This window comes from Melanotaenia boesemani, chromosome 2 (genome assembly GCF_017639745.1).
Source record: "Melanotaenia boesemani isolate fMelBoe1 chromosome 2, fMelBoe1.pri, whole genome shotgun sequence".
Lineage (NCBI taxonomy): Eukaryota > Metazoa > Chordata > Actinopteri > Atheriniformes > Melanotaeniidae > Melanotaenia > Melanotaenia boesemani.
The window spans coordinates 19,518,047-19,536,026 of NC_055683.1; the positions used below are offsets into that span (position 1 = coordinate 19,518,047).

General features: G+C 39.4%; 1 protein-coding gene across 3 annotated transcripts in view; it reads right to left on the reverse strand.

Annotated features, from left to right (window-relative positions):
- Positions 1-604: 604 nt before the first annotated feature.
- Positions 605-17,980, reverse strand: part of cacna1ha (calcium channel, voltage-dependent, T type, alpha 1H subunit a) — a 116,708-nt gene continuing 99,332 nt past the window's right edge. The window contains exons 27-38 of one of the 3 annotated variants that reach the window (XM_042011693.1): positions 17,757-17,970; positions 15,407-15,558; positions 13,256-13,365; positions 12,601-12,734; positions 12,296-12,366; positions 11,122-11,200; positions 8,332-8,453; positions 8,029-8,187; positions 7,715-7,855; positions 7,322-7,490; positions 4,692-4,849; positions 605-4,588 (exon numbers count right to left, since the gene is read on the reverse strand). In XM_042011693.1, coding sequence (XP_041867627.1) covers positions 3,254-4,588; positions 4,692-4,849; positions 7,322-7,490; positions 7,715-7,855; positions 8,029-8,187; positions 8,332-8,453; positions 11,122-11,200; positions 12,296-12,366; positions 12,601-12,734; positions 13,256-13,365; positions 15,407-15,558; positions 17,757-17,970 — 2,844 coding nt within the window. In that variant the 3' untranslated portion in view covers positions 605-3,253. Of the gene's footprint in view, positions 4,589-4,691; positions 4,850-6,594; positions 6,633-7,321; positions 7,491-7,714; positions 7,856-8,028; positions 8,188-8,331; positions 8,454-11,121; positions 11,201-12,295; positions 12,367-12,600; positions 12,735-13,255; positions 13,366-15,406; positions 15,559-17,756; positions 17,971-17,980 lie in introns of those variants that run through there. The other 2 variants (XM_042011711.1, XM_042011703.1) reach the window with 2 other exon arrangements.

Here is a 17,980-nt window from a genome sequence, read left to right on the forward strand (position 1 = left end):
TTATTTTTCTTTTAATCAGAGCATGCAATAGTCAAAACTGTTTCCTCAAAAACAGGATTTAAATACTGAGATTCAAAGATCTGCAAATCGTAATAACAATTATGCAGTCGCTCTACCAAACTGTGTTGCTTGACAGGGCAATATGCTTCAGAATAGGGTTGTCTGCACTTAGTCAAGAGTGAGACAGAAAGAGGGTGACTTCAGACTACTTAAAATCTCCCAGTGCTGACAAGCCATGCAGGAAGAGGACGAGAAACAGGATGAAGCAGGTGCACAATGTTGGTGAGTTCAAACACAAACTGTAAAAGTAGAAAAAAATGTTTTAAATGACCAACTGTGCCATGTTCAGGATGGAGAATGACCTCTCTGAGCTGCTATGTCAGAGCTGGAAGAAGAGTGAACATACAGAAAGCAGCACCACTTTCCACCTGTGATTCTCAGAAGATGCCAACAATTATCCATCTTGTCTTAGTTTTCCACTCCTCTTATCTAGCTCGAACTGATGATGGAAATTAATAAGGGAGCTCTGGTTTACGACGCAGAGCCAAATGCATCAACTTCCTGTAATGTAAAGGCTGAAGCACAAAAGTTTTTTTTTTTATTATTATTATTTATTTTTTTGTGATAGTGGTATTTTATCTCACCTTTCTACGCGCTACATGCATACAGTGAGGGAGTGGAAAGGCAAATAAAAGTGTAAAAGAAGAATGATAACCTTTCATCACTGATCCCACATGTTTCTGCAATTATCAGCATTCACTAAATGGCCTTTTAAGGCAACTTTTGCATCTGTAAAATAAATACAAAATTCGTATTTTTAAAAACATCCATTAAAAATTAGAATTTGAAGCATTTTCCTGGAACTTTTTATGTATTGTTTTACACGTTTGAAACCCTCTGTCCCATAGTTTGTCTATTAATTTTATTTTTAATCATTGGCTGGGTGGAAATGACCTTTTTTTCCCCTTCTATGCAAATTAGCAAATGAAAAAAAAAAATCAAAAAACAACAAAAAAAAAAAAATTCTAAGCCTTCAGTGGTTATAATACAACATAAAAGCACTTTGGTTTTCACTCAGATTGCTGAGGACTTGTGCATGTTTGGTGCTGATTGCCAAACAAACCGAAAAAAAAAAAAGAGAACAATAATAAAAATGAAATAAAGACGCTGTCCCAGCCAGCTGCCTTTAAAAATTTCATTAGATGCTAGAAGCTTCTAAGCATACTTCTTGTGGGCCAAACCAGACTGTGCACAAAAGATAATCAAACACATGCTGTACTGTGTCGGGGTATGGCTTGGTAAGAAAACATTCAGCCTAGAAAGAAAATACTTATCAAATGTTATCTTTCACACCTTAGAAGTTGTGTGATTCCATCAGCAGAAAAGGTTCATTTAACTCAGCTGAAATGTGGGAAATAAATATGATGCACTGTTGTAAAGTGAAGCAGCGGGTTGAAGAGGACGAAGAAACAATGCAGCAATGATAAATGGCTTATTGAGTCCTAAGCAGAGATGCATGTCACTCTTCTGCCTACAGTAACACCATCAGCAGGTGGGCCTGAGCTTGTGGAGAAATCTACAGTACCTAACACTGTTTCCAGCCACACCCACTCCACCACAGCCACAGTTAGGGCATGAAAAACACTACAAATATTCTCAACCATCATATAAAAAAAGGTTTTATATTATATATAGCAGTTTTCTATGGATACAAGAATGTGGCTGTTTTATGACGTGTGGATGTTACTATAATGTCCACAAGTATATCATATTAATATTATTGCACTCTGGCTACACATATTTAAAAAGTTAGTTTGTTTGGTTGTCTTTAGACGTACAGAAACAGCGGCGTCACAGCTGGAAAACAGTAACAGAAGAGAGGCTCAGCGATGTCATGTAAGGATGAAAGGTTTTGTTCATTATGTGTGCTGACTCAAAACTAGCTGCCCAAATAGATGTTTTGAACCTGCAGGTTATTTCTTTATTTCTTTTTTAATGTGCCTGGACAAAGACAGGCACATTAAACATTAACATTAGACAAGTAAAGTTTCTTTATCTTCACATTTCAAAGTTTAAACTCAGGACTGGCTTTAATTCCTCTTAGAAAGATACAGGACACACCCTTGTATAGGTGAAAAATTCATGTAAAATGAATTTGGCTTGCATCACTGAGCCCACTTCTTAAGACTGCAATTCAGACACCAAGTACATATAAGTATGAGATAAAGCTACAGAAACACATCACACACCGATTCTCCTCTGTCTCTTTTTCAAAATAGAAAAATAAAAATCCGTCTCCTTAACCTCAGCTTGTAGTTTCGGGAACTCCGCTCCTTCACCACTCTCTCAGGTTGTTTTTTTTTTTATACTCCAAAAGAAACATACATTCACGAGAGGACAACGGAGGGAAAACAAGCAACTCGAAGTTCAGATTTGTGTGCAAAAACATCTTAGACCTCTATAAAAATATGTGCATATGGATAGAGCTATTTTAAATCTCACCAAATACAGTATTTTCCTTTATTTACACTGCACAGATACACAAACACTACAGCTCAGCCCTGCTCCCCCCTCTCTGTCGATGCAAGCGTAACAAACACATGGCCGACTTCCTTGACAACAAATATGACAAAATCTTACACAGAGAAAAGAACACTCACGCTCAAACAAACACACACGCGCACACACACTTCTGCTCTGATCAATGTGATCGAGGAGCAGAGGAGGGGCAAGCAGAACTTCTGTAGAAAACCTGAAGTTGCATATCCCACGATTCCCCGCCCACGCTCGCATTTCACAAAAACCACTTCCTGGAAAGGTCAGTGGTCATCAGCCAGACGCTGCTTCCTGATTGGCTTGCGTGGGTGAGGACAGTGTGTGAAAAAACTTTGGCTACGGAGTAAGGTGGCTTTAGTCCTGGTGTGTGATCAGTTATCAGTCTGGAACACACACACCATGTACATTTGATTGATACAGCCTCAGTGGATCTTTTGTTTCTCAAGCAAGGTTTAGAAAAATCAATCCATTGTCTGTTATTCTGGGAAGAGTCTGTACCAGGATCTCTCTGGGAAGAGTGATCAATATTTTTTCATTATTCATAAAAACAAAAACAAACATTAAAAACCTCCCAGAGTCAACTTTTCTGTTTCATTCTCTCAGCACCGATCTCAGCAGACTTCAGCCGAGGCCCCTGTACTCCAGCTTTAGGGATTTTGAACCAAATAATTCACCTCCTGAATGAAATATTAAGTGTTTACTGAGCGGTCCTCCGATTCTTTGCACTGAATCCTGTACCGCTTCCCAGTCTGTTGTCGAAAGGGGAAGAGCAGGTGGCTGTGTCGGGATCGGATACGCCCGCAGACATGCCGCTCATGTATCTGGACTGTGGTTGGTCAAAGGTGAACTGGGGGAGGGGAATGTAGTCCCCTGTGAGGGGGGAGTGCCTGGCAGCAGGGGTGAGTGGGTGTGCCTGTGAGAAAGGCATTGCATGTGGGAGAAGAGGTGCATGAGGCTGGATGAAGATGTTTGGGGATGAAGGTGTGGATGCTGGCGGTGGAGTGTATGTGAGCGTGTGTGCCGGGGTAGATGGTGAATGTGCTTGCAGAGGTACGTTTATAGGTGTCAGGGGGGTTTGCATCTGCGTGCAGATCTGCGTTTCTGCTGACACATCTTGCATGTATGTGTTTGACTGTATATATGGTGTGGAGTCATTGGATGGCGTCCTGCGTCTCAGCATCATGCTGCAATCTGCCAGTTTTGGGGGTGAGCCAATTCGTGGATACTCCTTATCTGAGGGTGGGTGGATGGATATACATGGAGGACTCATCTTCTTCTTTCTGTGGTTGCTACCAACTGACTGCACCCTCATGGGAAATGACTGACCACCTTTTTCCCCCCGGTGCATCTCCAGTGTAAAGTGTTGGCTATCACTGGTGACAGCTTGTGGAAGGCAAACCTCAATGGAGTGGCGCCGCTGGTCATCAGAGTGACCGGCAGATAGTGATGGCGGTTTGTCCAGGTAGCCCTGGTGGTCGACACTGAAACCTTTTCTGATGTCTTTTAATCCTGCCCCAAGCAGACTGAGTGTGCTCCTTGTGGACGTAGGTGGCAGTGGTGGAGGAGGAGACAAAGAGCTTGGGTCGAGAGAGCATGGCAAAGCGTAAGGTGAGAGGGAGTGACTGCGGCCAGCTTTCCGTCTGCCTTCTTGTGCCCCTCCCTTCTCATCTCTCCATCTGTGGGAGGCAGAGCTGGTGATGTGATACACCTCCTCATCGGCAGGGTCAGAGAGGGAGACGGCGGATGGCGGCCGGGGTCGACGGAGGCTGGCAGAGCGTGAGGGCAGACGTGGTGAAGGGGGCGGAGGGAGAAGAAGCGCTGGGGGAGTGGGCGGTGGCAAGAGAGGAGAGGGGCAGGATGTTATTGGAGGAAGGGAAGAGGCAGAAGGGGAGGAGGGTGGAAGGGAGAGCATTGAGGGAGTAGAAGAAGGAGGGTGCAGAGGTGAGGAGGAGATAGGAGGCAGATGGGCAGAGCTGGGTCGCTCTTGTTGCTCACAACCCTGCAACTCCACAGAATCCAATTTAACTGCCACCTGCAGGACACAGTACACCACATACCATCAATAACCATGACTGGATTTGGTTCAAGTAGATATTTATGGGTGTGTGGAAGCAGCTGGAATTGGGGTTTCTTACCTGTCTGTGCAGGGCCTGTGGTGAGGGGCTCGATGATGGCGGGGCGATTCGCGGCAGGGGGAGGGTGGGGGGTGACTGAGAGTGAACAGGAGAAACATCTGGAACCTGCAGCAGAGAGCGCCTCTCACTGGGCTGGGAGTGGACCGACATCACTAAGACTGCAGGAGGGGGAGACGCATCAAGTGTTCATCACACAAGGTTAAATCACATGTACACACTCGGTAAAGACATGCAAGCTTGCAGAAAACACATGCGTCATCTGGCATATCCAAACACACAAATTAAACCTAGCATGAAAAGTAGGAGAATTTGTGTTTAGTTGAATATTTTTTTGCTGTAACAGTGCTTCTTGGCCATGAATCTTATACCACTGGAAAGCGTGTTTATCACCCTTTTAAATTGCACCATATTTGTGGGGAAAATGCATTCATGGGACGAGCAGCAGAGTTGAGTATGTGGGTTGCACCCATAAAAAAACTCATCAAATCCTCTGTGCCAATGCCAAACAGTTTATTCTGCTATCGACTCATGTTTGGTCTTGTTTTTTGGATTGAGTTATTGAAGTCTGAAGAAACAAAACATACTGGCAATTTTATTAATTTAATATTTTAATAACAGAGGCGTCAGTAGCATGTGGAGGATAAGCACGTGTCAACAAGTCAGCCGGCAGGGTTGTACTGGTCACTCTGGCACTGCAGGCAGGTCATTTCATCCTCTGAACTCCTCAAATCTGGACGTAGTCTCTGACAAACTCCACTCTGTTTTCATCTTGGTGGATAGAGACTGCGGTGATATGGAATTGCAACTGGTTGCAGAATCTGATCTAAATATCACTCAGCATTGAGATTGCCTCCATTGATGATCAGCCCTGTTTTTTCATTGGGCAAACTGTTACCCTTTTGGTCCTGCACCAGGCATGTTGTTCTCCACATCTTCTCCACACTAACATCAGAATCTGAGTAGGCAGAATCTGGACTCATAAACAGTAAATACGATTCCTTCACATCCTCAAGTTCAAGTGCACATGTAATTGACACTGGCATAAATGGGCTTGATGTTAAAGGGCAGTCAAGGTATTTAATAGCAGAATAATTTGTTTTCTATTAGCACAGAGGATTTGGCAAGTTGCTTATAGGCTTAACCCACATATTAAATTCTCCTGCTCATCCCACAAATTCATATTCCCTACAAATGTGGCACCATTTAAAAGTGAAATAAACCGACTTCTCAACAATAAATGATTCATTGCCAAAAAGCTTTGTCAAAACAAATAAATAAACCCACCAAATTCAAATTTCCTAACATGTTTTGCTGAGTTTATCTGTTTTAATTTTGTGTTAGTTCTGTATTGACTATTATAACACTTTATAATGATACATTTGAGAGACAAAAACCTGTCAAATGAAAGATTTTGTCATAATTTGCAGATGTTTCAAATGTACAACCAAAATAAAGTGTTTTTTTTTCTGAATGAAACTCATTCAGTGGGTAACATCAAAAAATAAATGTTAGGTTTAGTAGCAGAATTGTGCACTTGTATTAGGGTTATCTCCATTTAGGGCAAGTTGTTATTTGTATTATTCTGCATTAGATCCTGGTTACACTTAGAAGTTTTATTTTACAATATTAAGTCATGCTGAGGTGTAATTTTATGTACTTTAATGAGTCATGTCAAAAAATGAAAGGAGAAAAAAACATCAAAAACCCAATTTATGTTTGACTATTATAGCGAATTCATGTAACCAGGGTCTTTAATATTCTGCACACACAGGTCCACTAAACCTGTGAGTTCAGAAAAAAATGCTCAAGCTGCAAAGTCAGTTATCTTGAACAGCATACGATAGATAGCAGAGTTTGAAGGTAGCAGAGATTCATGTATGAACTCATCCACTGCAGCGTGTACCTTAGGAGTCCGTGGCCTGGCCACAACATGCCATTAGACTGCAGATAAAACAGTTCTTGTCAGGAATCACAGAACAGCTTTCTGCACAGTTTTTTTTTCTACCTCTACTTTGTTTAGTGAGAAACAATATATAGAATAGTACAAGACAAAAAAAAAAGTAATGCTATCAAACACAGCTCTTCCAGCTCTGATGTTTATTTCTTTAAAACAAATTAATAATGTAAAATTTCCCTTTCCTTTTTCCCATCATTCATTTGTACTCCTCTACTTTCCCCACAGCAGCAGTGCTTTTTAAGCCATGTCTCTTTACTTTGATCTGCATCTCTGTTAGCATAAAAGAGTATTTCTAAATCTTCTTATAGCTTTGTCTAAATTCTAAAAAGTAAATATATGTTGAAAGTAAAATGATAAAAACAAATAAAAACATTTGCTTTGTCATGTAACTGTAAATCCTCTTAAAATATGTTTAACCACAGAGATGAGAGTCTGGAAGAACTTAGCACTGATCAATAAACAAAAGTGTGTTATTGTCAAACTTGTCAGCGCTGATTTTAGCTCGATGTTAAGATGCATGCACTGTGGAACAATTTCTGTCAATGTGAAGTTTATTAATTAATATAAACACTGGTGCTTGTGTCAGTGGCTTGTTAACACACAGGCAGGAAATACCACCAATCTCAGAGTTAATGGATAGATGTTCATCCCAAGCATTGGATTAACAAGTTACCTGAATGCTGATGCTGGGGATTGACGTCTACCTCCTCCAAAGGGTAGGGGGCGCTGGCGGGCCGCACAGGTCGGAACATATAACTGTCGTTTGGCAGTGAATGCATCCTGGATACGGACATCTTCCTCGTGGACAGCAGGTCTTGATCTTTGTACTGCACCTCTTCCTCCTACAGGGGGCGACAGATGCCGCATCTTTGAATCTTGTTTTATCAGACTTGCTCCATTCTTCAGTACAGTATTAAGATCAGACTTTTAATTGATTTGAAATGAACAGAAACATTGCAGTTGCAGCTGAAAATATAAACAGCCAAGTAATAAATTGAAATTTTCCTCTGGGATAAAAAAAAGTATTTTAATTTCATTTCATTTAATAAGGGTAATGGTCTCTCACCTGTTCAGGTGAATGTGGGCATGGTCCCACATAGGTTCCTCCAGCTGAGCTGTCGCTGGAAGCTGTGCTTTGTCTGCGCTGCCGCTCCCTCGCCATTTCCAGCTCAATTTCTGCATCCATTTCTGCATCTTCTTTGGCCTCCTGTAATGGTAGATTTACTTCTACTTTATTAACTATATTTTACAAGAAAAAATTAGCTCAAAAATGAGTAGCAGTATAATCAGACTATCTACATACATTCAAGTCACATGACTGTGTGTGACACGTTCTGCATCTCTGCACCTTCATTGTGTTCATGTTTCTTGTTACTGTACCTTGTTGCTCTCCTCTAGATGTTTCATCAAAACAGCCACCACCACATTGACCAGAACAAACTGGGCCATGAGCACAAAGGTGACAAAGTAAATTGGAGATATCCAGGGCAGGTATGTGAGACAGTGCCGCTCTTCTGGGTAACACTCCCTTAATGTGTCCTTAGGAAAAATAGAGCAAGAAAAAGAAAACAGAAGGGTGGAAGTAAGAGACAAAGTATGTTATTGGTTTTAGAGGTCATTACTGTTTGTGTGATTAGACATGATCTGGTCATTGATTATGAATGTGTGCATGTGTGTTCCTACTTTCATAATCCCGTTCCAGTTGTCCCCAGTAGAAACTCGAAACAGTGTGAGGAAGGCCATCCCAAAATTCTCAAAGGTTGCATGGCGACTCAGACCTTCACAAGGGTTTTTTTCGCTGCACTCTACAAGACAAACAAATGAATTAATTACACCAGTGTGTGGAAAACAACTTTTAAACATTTAAACTGGTCAGAGATGCTGCCAGGATGGCAAAAAACTAGCTGTTGTGTGAACCTTGCAGCCAAGTTTCTTGCAAACAGCGTAAGATTGTCTTGGCTAGCAGAAAGAAGAAGGAGGATCATTTTTTATCTTTTTATCTAAAACATGGTGGTAGTAAACTGCTCTAGAGATGTTTCTCTTTATCAAAGATGCTGAAATGTAGTAAGGATAAAGGAGAATAACGATGTGGGAAATAAATATATATGCCAAAAAGTAAATGTTTTTCTGCTACTTTGTTTAAGCCTGGATGTAAAAACACACTATGTGACTTTCCAACCTTAAAACTATGCGTTCCTGACTTTCTTTGATGGCAAAGTAACAATTATTATGCACATTACTGGCACCATTGTTGCACAGCAGCACCCTGAGTGCTTTTTGCTTTATGCAGGGCATCATATAGCAACTGGATATCAAGACACTGGTTGTTTTAAACATGTACCATGGCTGATTCAGCAAAAAGAAAATGACAGAAAACATTATTGAAGGAAGAGGAAAAGGAAGAAAGAAACAGACAAAACAAGAAATAAGAGTCAAGACAAGACTAGATTTTACTGTCTGGAGAGAGCTCGCAGTACAGGTAGTAGATGAATGCTGATTCAGCACGTCACTGAAAATATCAGCAATATTTCTGTAGTACTACTTTAATCCCAAATGAAGACCTCAGGAACCATTTGCAGATTACTTTACATTTTTATTTGCAAGATCAGGATCAGGCAACACCCTGCCCTGCCAAGCTCCAGGCTATGCATACATCCAAAGTGAAGAATTTTGGATCAATCAGCTTCCTAGAATGACTACAATGGTTGATAATAGGTGTGTTCACAATCAACATTAATGGTACATAAAGAGCTCAGTGTAAAAGCTGTTTTGGAATCAGTTATACAAGTGCCACTTAGTATTTCCTTACTAAAAAAATGGCAGACATACTCTCAAATTTTCAGAAAATGTTTTACTCCCTGCTCATGGCAAAGAGAAAGATCTGCCTCATAGAGGACAGGGTAGTCTTAGAGTTGACTTTGATGGAAAGCTCAGATGTGCAGTTTGCTTCAAACCCCAGGTCACATTAACAGGCAGCTAGAGAGGATTGGGACAGTCCTTGGAGTGTCATGCCATTTTTTTCCTTTTAATATCAGCCACCAGGAGCAGGGGGAAAGGATTTGACAATGTCACAGTTCAGCTCAGAGGAACTGAATACGGGAGTTTTACATAACAGTGACATGGAACCCAGCTTTACTCAAATATTACCTTTTTTGTAAGATGACACATACAGTATTACAGTTATAAGAAATGAAGAAGGTGGGGAAAAAAATCTAAAAGCAGAAGAAGTGAGATGTGATAAGAGGAATAAATGTAATCCAAAACTTTATTTGTTATCAGCATTTTCTCGTTTAGGAGGAAAGGCCTTCCCCTTCCTCTCTGTGTCTGACTCATGGTGCAGTGGTATGAGGATAGAAGAGAGGATGGTGATTCATCTGGGAGCCGATCACAAGATTAAATTTGATCTGAAACTGCTTCACTATCTGCTCTGCTGTAAATATCTGTTATTACACTGCTATCAAAGCCCCCCTCCATTAAAAAAGACTATCTAACATGTCCATTAAATATGTTTTTGTCTTTTATAAGACATAGAATAAGCAAAGTCAGCCATTAACACATCATCGCCTACAGTCTCATAAACACGAGGTCAGACAGCCCTATATGTTCCATGTGAAACACTGAAATAACCAGTCCTAATTACAGTACCAGATTAGCATATTCACAGATTTCCATTCACAAGGAAAAGGGTATAAAGTCACATCTCAAGCCATTTAAAGGCCGTTTGAGGCAAAAGCTTTTAATCAAAAAATTTTGAGGAACACAGATGAGGTTTTATGGTATTCATAAAATAATGACTTTTAATCAAATACAGGACTATTAGCCTTTTAAACGCTCCATTGATACTTTTTTTTAATCATCTGCTTAGTTGTTTGCAAAAAGCACAGTCAGAGCTGTGACTGAAACATACCCCCACACATCCTCCTGTCATATGAGCCTGGCTGAGGATGCAGTTTATTGTATCCAAGAAGCTATACTGAACTTCTCCACAAGCCAAAATATCATTCACTCATTCAGCTATTCGCAGACATGAATCTGAAGTAGGACAGAGATGGGAGATAAATCTTTATTTATAAATCTGGAAAACAAGCAAGATTTCCCTTGGATGTATAAAGCAAGGACCAAAATAATATCTTCTATTTCACTTGTTTTCATCTTGTCTTCCCTGATGCTTTCTTCTTATCCTCTCTGAGAAAACGAGTTGGATAGAGCTCACCTACTGAGGGGGTAATATGTAAATAAATGCAATCATGCAAATGTGTTCTTTCTTCGGTAGAAACAGGCCTCTGATGACAATGAGTGGCATAGAGATGAGAAGACAGATGGGGAGGAGCATGTGAGGAGACAGTTCAGCCAACAAAATTTGCTGTAAGTCGTGACTGTGCTAGTAACGAGTGGATTCAAAACCCTTTTTTGCTGAAGCAAGTGCACCAGTTTGTGTGAAAGTGTGTGTGTGTGAACAAACATGTGACTGACCCAGTTTGCCGAAGAGCTCCACTCCCAGAGCAGCATATATGAAGAAGAGCAACATGAAGAGGAGACCAAGATTTCCCACCTGGAAGAAGTACACAAGTCAGAATCCACTAACAGGACAATGTAAACACTGTTTATAAAAGTTCAATGCAATAGAAGAATTCACATTAAATAATTATATTTATTTAATCTGAAGCATATTTAACCTTGCATGAATAAATATAGAGACCCTGTTAAAGAAATGACTTCCTTGCAGGTAAACTGCTAATAGCAGGGTTATTCGGGCTACACCTGCAGCTTGGTTGTCTGTACTTGCTTAGTATAATGACTCAAAACACAATATACATAACATGCATTTACATACATGATTCTCTCTGATTTCAGATGTATTTTCACACAGAATGCCTTCTTTATAAACTTCATGTAAAGCATTCACAGAAAAGACACCACCCTTTAACATAATGACATTAGTAAGGAACATTAAGTCTGTATTTTTGTCAGTAAATAGTAAAATCCACCCTTTTAATGCCACCTTTTTTATGAAAAAGGGCATATACACAACGCTGTGAACATATTCTCTGAGGTTTCTAGACACCAAGAGCATGCATATGAACTTTAATAATGTGGAACAATTGTTTTTTTTTAAATTTGGATATGTCTATTTTGGGCTGTTTTCTGAAAATCCGGCAATGCTTAAGGTGTTAATTGAGTTATTGAAGCTTTTTTGTTTACTTGCAGGTGCAGAAATCTGGAAAGGAAATGTTGAGAATGACAAAATACAGTCATTATGAGAAATATTTAGGCAAATTTAGGAGTACTATTTAATTTCTTTATATTCTAATATGGATTTATTTATGTCTTGACATATAGACATATTTGCTCATGTTCTTTTCAACTCATGGATTAAAGCTAACTAGATAACTATCTATGTAGCTAGTTAGCTAAAAGAATGCACAACAACCAACAAAAGTGTAAAAAAAAAGAAACAAAACGTTTATCTTGTATTAAATTAAATATCCACCAACAAGCATAAATCTACCAAAATTGTCCATTCTTCACAGAAGTGTCATAGTGACCCTGTTTTCACGAATTAACAGTATATTAAACAGTATATTAAAATATTAAAATAATAAAATATACAGTAATTTGAGTTTAAAACATCAGAGCCTGTGTTTACCTGTGGCAGTGCTTGCATGACGGTATCCAGCAAAGCTCTCATTCCTTTTGCCATCTTAAGGAGTTTTAGGACTGGAGACAGACACAGGAAAACAATCATAACTACATGTTGCTCGTTGTAGTCGGCCTGTTTGCCGCATGACTGACGTTGGAATGTGAAACTATGCTAGGAAAACTGATATGAAATTATTCAGTCAAACTTAAGACATCTTTCTCCTAAAGCTTAACTTATAAAATACAAGATGATCAGGTATGTAGTGGTTAGTTTCTTAGTGTGTACGTTTGTGTGTGTGTGTGTGTGTGTACCTCGGGCTATCCTGAGTACTCTCATGATTCTGATGATAGTAGGATTAATCGGCAATGCTGCTTTCATTTTCAGCTCCTCCAAAGTGATGCCCATGATAGACAACGCCACTATTGCTATATCCAGCTGATTCCACCTAAAAATGCAATGTGTATGATTTAGGCACAGACAAGTATGTTAGTTAAGTCAGAGTTTCAGTTGATGACATAAAGGAGACCATTAAAAGAAATTTAATGAGGGTTAGTAGAAGAGAAGAGAAGAGAAGAGAAGAGAAGAGAAGAGAAGAGAAGAGAAGAGAAGAGAAGAGAAGAGACTTAATACTAGTTTAGTCTGACAGCTAATGGTAAATAATGAGCAGGAAATTTCTATTATTGTGCAGACCACCCACTAGTCTCCTTGGATTGAAAAACACAGTTTAACCTTGATAAGGTCTCTGCAGGGAACCCTGAAACAGATTAATAAACTCCAAATCTTTTGAACACAGTGTGCAGAAAACAAGAAGGCTACAGATGATTCAAACCAGACAGCTACAGCATTCATGCATTTCTGCAAAGGGAATTATTATAATCATTTGTGTCACTATTTTACACAAGATAAAATTCTGTCATTTGTAGAAATATACAGTCTATCACACTGACAATCATGCTGCTGAGTTACCTGTCTTTGAAGAACCTTTGGAAGCCAAATGCCACCAGTTTGAGAAGGGCCTCAATAACGAAGATGAAGGTAAACACGTAGTTACAGTACTTCAAAACCTCCTCTAAATACTGGAGACACAGAAATAAACAAATGCACATTTTTTTCCTTTAGAAAGTCTCTCTTAGATTTTGCTGTCTTTTGTTAACATACATATATATATATATATATATATATATATATATATATATATATATATATATATATATATATATCACCTTAACGTCAAAATGAAGAGAAGTTTTCTATGTGGCACTTCAGAAGGAAGAAAAAGAACCAACATTTCCCTTTGTCCATCCAAACCAACGCAGTGGGGCTGAAAACTATGATTTTAGATGGGAAACTGCTCCCAAAAGATAATGACATGTTTTTTTTTTTGTTTTTTTTTTAACTAAATGCAGTTTTTGAGGCAAATCCACTTTTGAGGCAAATCAGCAAATATAAGATATATATATTTTTTTATGACGGCATTTTACAGACGTGAATCATAAAATGGGCTTTTTTTTTTGCCTTTTGTTCAGTAAATTTTGGTCATAGTGCGATGAAACTTACAGTTTTGGAATCTGAGATGTGTGCTTTCAGTAGAGTTTATATGTGTTAATGTACATAGGGAGCCATCATTTGTGTTTACATATTTTTTTTACTTTTTGCACCTGGTCTTTTAATTGTTTGTTGTCTTAACTTTAAAGGCAGATTTATTAACCATTGTAGGCTCAGCGTAGCTCTGCAGAGGCCCGACGCGCACCTCTTCCAGACCTGACGTGCACCCCTGCTATGCAGACGAATACACAGAGGTACTCCCTTGTCATTGGTCAGTTTGGGATCGCGTGTTGCTGGATATCTGGATCTTCTTCTTGAATTTGTGTGGCAACCACCTTTTTTAAAAAAACAATAACCAGTTGATGAGAGGCTGCTCGAATTATTTCTTTGTTTTCTTCCACAAGCTAATAAAGACACTGAACCATACTGGACGCCATTGTCTTTTTATAATGCAATATACCTATCGAACTGAAGTAAACCATCAAAAGAACTTCAACCTGGTGAGTTTATCGGCCAATACCACCCCTTCTGCCACCTTCAGATTAGGAGGAGAAACTGTAACACGACACCCCCTACGCTCGAGTGCGAGAGCAAACTCACCAGTGTCAGCAGACGCCACGCGAGCATAAATCCGCCTTAATTGGTGGTCAAAGAAATGGTTTTACTGAGCTGGACTATCTGTGGTTACCACACATATACTGTAGTTACATTTACAGACCTGATGTTACAACAGTAAAACCAGGTGTTAACCCCTTAACTCCCGGTAGCGGAGGTTGCAGGCTCAAGAGGTGTTAAGCTCAACAGTCAAGCTAAGAAAACAAAGTTAGAGAATTTATAGGCAAGAAATCTGGATAATGAACCACTAAAGCTGCATGGATGGAAGTTATTGTGCATATTGTGAATATTTCTCTCTCCTCACCATCTAGAAGCTGTGAGATTCTAATCCTGCTTTCTGTCTGTTCACCTGATGCTGATATTCATCACATATTGTTCCTTCTGTGTTTAGAAGGAAGCAGCTTCACAGCTTTAAATTCATCCTGCTGACTTTTTACCTTTTAGTTAGTAAATCCTAAAATTTTCATGCTTGTTTGTCATAAATATTTGATTATATTACATTAATATTTAAGATAAAATTTACAAGAGATATTTTAACCGTTACTGTGTTAAGAAAAAAACTGCTGTTAAAAGTTGTTAAGTTCTTTGGTGTTTGTAAACCTGGTGTGAATGTACCCTAAATCCCCCAATTGGGGTGTGTTGATTTTAAAAGGTTACAACAATGCAATATTGTTTCTTAGTAGTGCTATGTCCTGCAAAATTCCTCCCAAATGGCAAATTTGTGGTCTTTCCTAGTTGATCGATGGTCATATGTAGCTCATAAGAAATCAGCTACCTTACATGATAAACATCAAACTTGGGGCAAAATTAATCAATATTAGCAAGAATTATGTCAGCACTTTGTAATTAATATATGATATTGTACTGATTACTGATTTGGATCTGACTTTAAAGCTGACTTCAAGACATAATTCTGCTACATTTGTGTGCATGTGTGTGTATGTGTGTAACCATTACCTGCGGCTGATTGTAGTGCTCAATGCTCATTGTGAAGACATTGATGCAGATGATGAAGGTGATGAAGAGATCCAGGTAGTGGCTGGTGCACAGTGTGTGAATGGATAACCGCAAGGGAGAGTAGTCCGCATGGTACGGCTTCTGCTTGGCCTCTGTAAAACACAAACACACAAACAAAACACAAAAACAGCGGGACACGGACAGATAACGGTGAGTGACTGTGTTTTGAAACTCAAATGTTATGTCTCAAGTAGTGTGCACAACGAGGCAGAGGGGTAAGAAGAAAGAAATCACCACTGTATTTGTTCAAGCTGCAAACCCTTTTGCAGTCTTAATTTATCAAAATATGTCTTGTCTCTGCATGTCACACTTTTGGGACAATCAAGCAGGCCAGATGTTTGTTTATCTCACTGAAACCTCACCAATGGAGACAGTACCCCGTTTGAATGATTGCCCCTGTTTCACGGTCTGTGCACACTGCTGCTTGTATGGTGTTTAAATGACAAAGGACATGAGAGTAACAGATAGGCTAATTAGTAGACTTTTTTTTTATTATGTATTTAAGATGTCACATCCAATCCAAGTACAATCTCTTCTAACATACACTAGCAGGAAAAGCTAAGGCTGAAAAAATAATTTTGCTCATTTGATTGATTCTCCCTTGTACCTTCTCTTTCACTAGAGGAACAAACATAAATTTAGACGCATCGCAGCACCAGACTAATGTACCGTATCAGTGTCTTTTGATGGAGAAAAATGGCAAAGAGGCCCCTCAAGGGGTATATGTATAACTGGAGCATTTTCACAATATTTGGTGCTTCTAATAATTAGATTCTTCCCAAAGCTGATCTGTCTGTCCTTTGTAAAAGTGACTACAGCCTGTGCTGAACGTTTAATAAACATGAAGGGAACTTCGAGATGAATTACTGCTTCTGAATAACAAAAAAGGCCCTAAGTGACCTGGTGTTATGTAAAGTATGCTTGTCAAACCAAAGTCACATAAACTAATAGGTTTCAAGAGACTGTACTCACATGTCCGTGATGATGATTTTGAGTGTTGTACGTGCATGTCTTTATCGGTGTCCCGTGTGCACCATGCCCTGTCTATCTGTTGCATGCTTACATGACTTTGATGAAATGTCTTTGGCATAGAAGGGCTACACAGGGCATGTTCAACAACACTGTTTCACAAACAGCATCATGAAATCATTACATGCTTCCAAGCAAGTCATTGTTGATTCTGTATCTGTTCAGGATGACTTAAATTTGATAAAATCAATCCTTGCTGCCTCATGATGAGATTCCTTAATTACTATTTTGTTTGAGAACAGGTCTGTGATGTTGAAGGAACACTGGAGCCTCTCTCCTCTTCTCAACAGTCTAAAACTGTGTTTTCCTTTGCACTGATATTCTATCTCTTGGAAATAGCTGGGATTAAATAATGTTATATGGGAGTTTTACATCACTTATACATGCTACCACAGATAAGAAGCATTGACCTCTGCACACATTATTTACTGTCTTAAAATTAAAAACATGTGCATGGAGTAATTTAAAGACTTACTGCAGAATAGTGTTGTGATTGTTTTGCATTTTTTTGTAATAGTTGTTGTGTAGCTTTAATTTCCTACCAGTTTGTATTTTCTCAAAGATATAAATAAGCATATCTAACTGACTTTAGATCTACTAACAGCTCTGTTTTACAAGGTATCAGCAGGTATAGCAGCCAAATTGTCTGCTATGTTTCTGAGTCTGCCTGTCAAAGCATGTTTACAAGAAATGTCCTTGCTCTACCAGAGTCGAGAGGTGCCTCGGGGGAAGGCTTGGGCATGCATTTGGGAGGGAGTTTAGGGCTACTTGCATTTCACAGATTAAACTTTTACGAGCAAAATGTCCTTGGACATGCTGAAAAAATTGCTGGTGGCTACTTTGCATGCATAGATCCTTTAGAGGCATTCTTTAAAAGAAATTAAAGCAATAAATCGTTTCAAGTGATGAGGTACAATTAAGGTACAATTTAAGCCTTGCTGCTGTTTAAATGGTGTTTTTAATAGTAGGCGTTCTATTTTTTTAAGTGTAAGCAAATAATGTTTTGTTCGGTTACTGTGGCTGCTTAAGATTTCCATGCAGTGGTAGGGGAGGGTTGGGGAAGGGCTGCAGTCATGCATTTTCATGCATCAGAGTGGCGTAGCTCGCACTCTGTGTGAGCTAGCCAGTCATTTAAACTCTCCCTCTTTATATTTTTAAGTCTATATATATTTCCCTGTTTTCTCTTTGTCATTCTCTTTTTTTTTCTTTTGTTTTGTCAAGCTCTGAAAGCAGGCAGTGCTCAGAAAAATAGACTACCGACCAGCCCCTCCATTCTCCTTACTCCTGCGCTTTTTCTCTATCCTTTTGAGCATCTTCTCTTCCCGCAAGCGCGCCTCCTCTTCTTCTTGGTCCTGTCGGCACTTGTGGAAGTTCTCCACCACCACGCCGACAAACATGTTAAGGACGAAAAAGCTGACGATGAGTAGGAAGGAGATGAAGTAAAGCAGCATCCAAGGGTTATGGTTCCTCACGGGCTGAAGATGG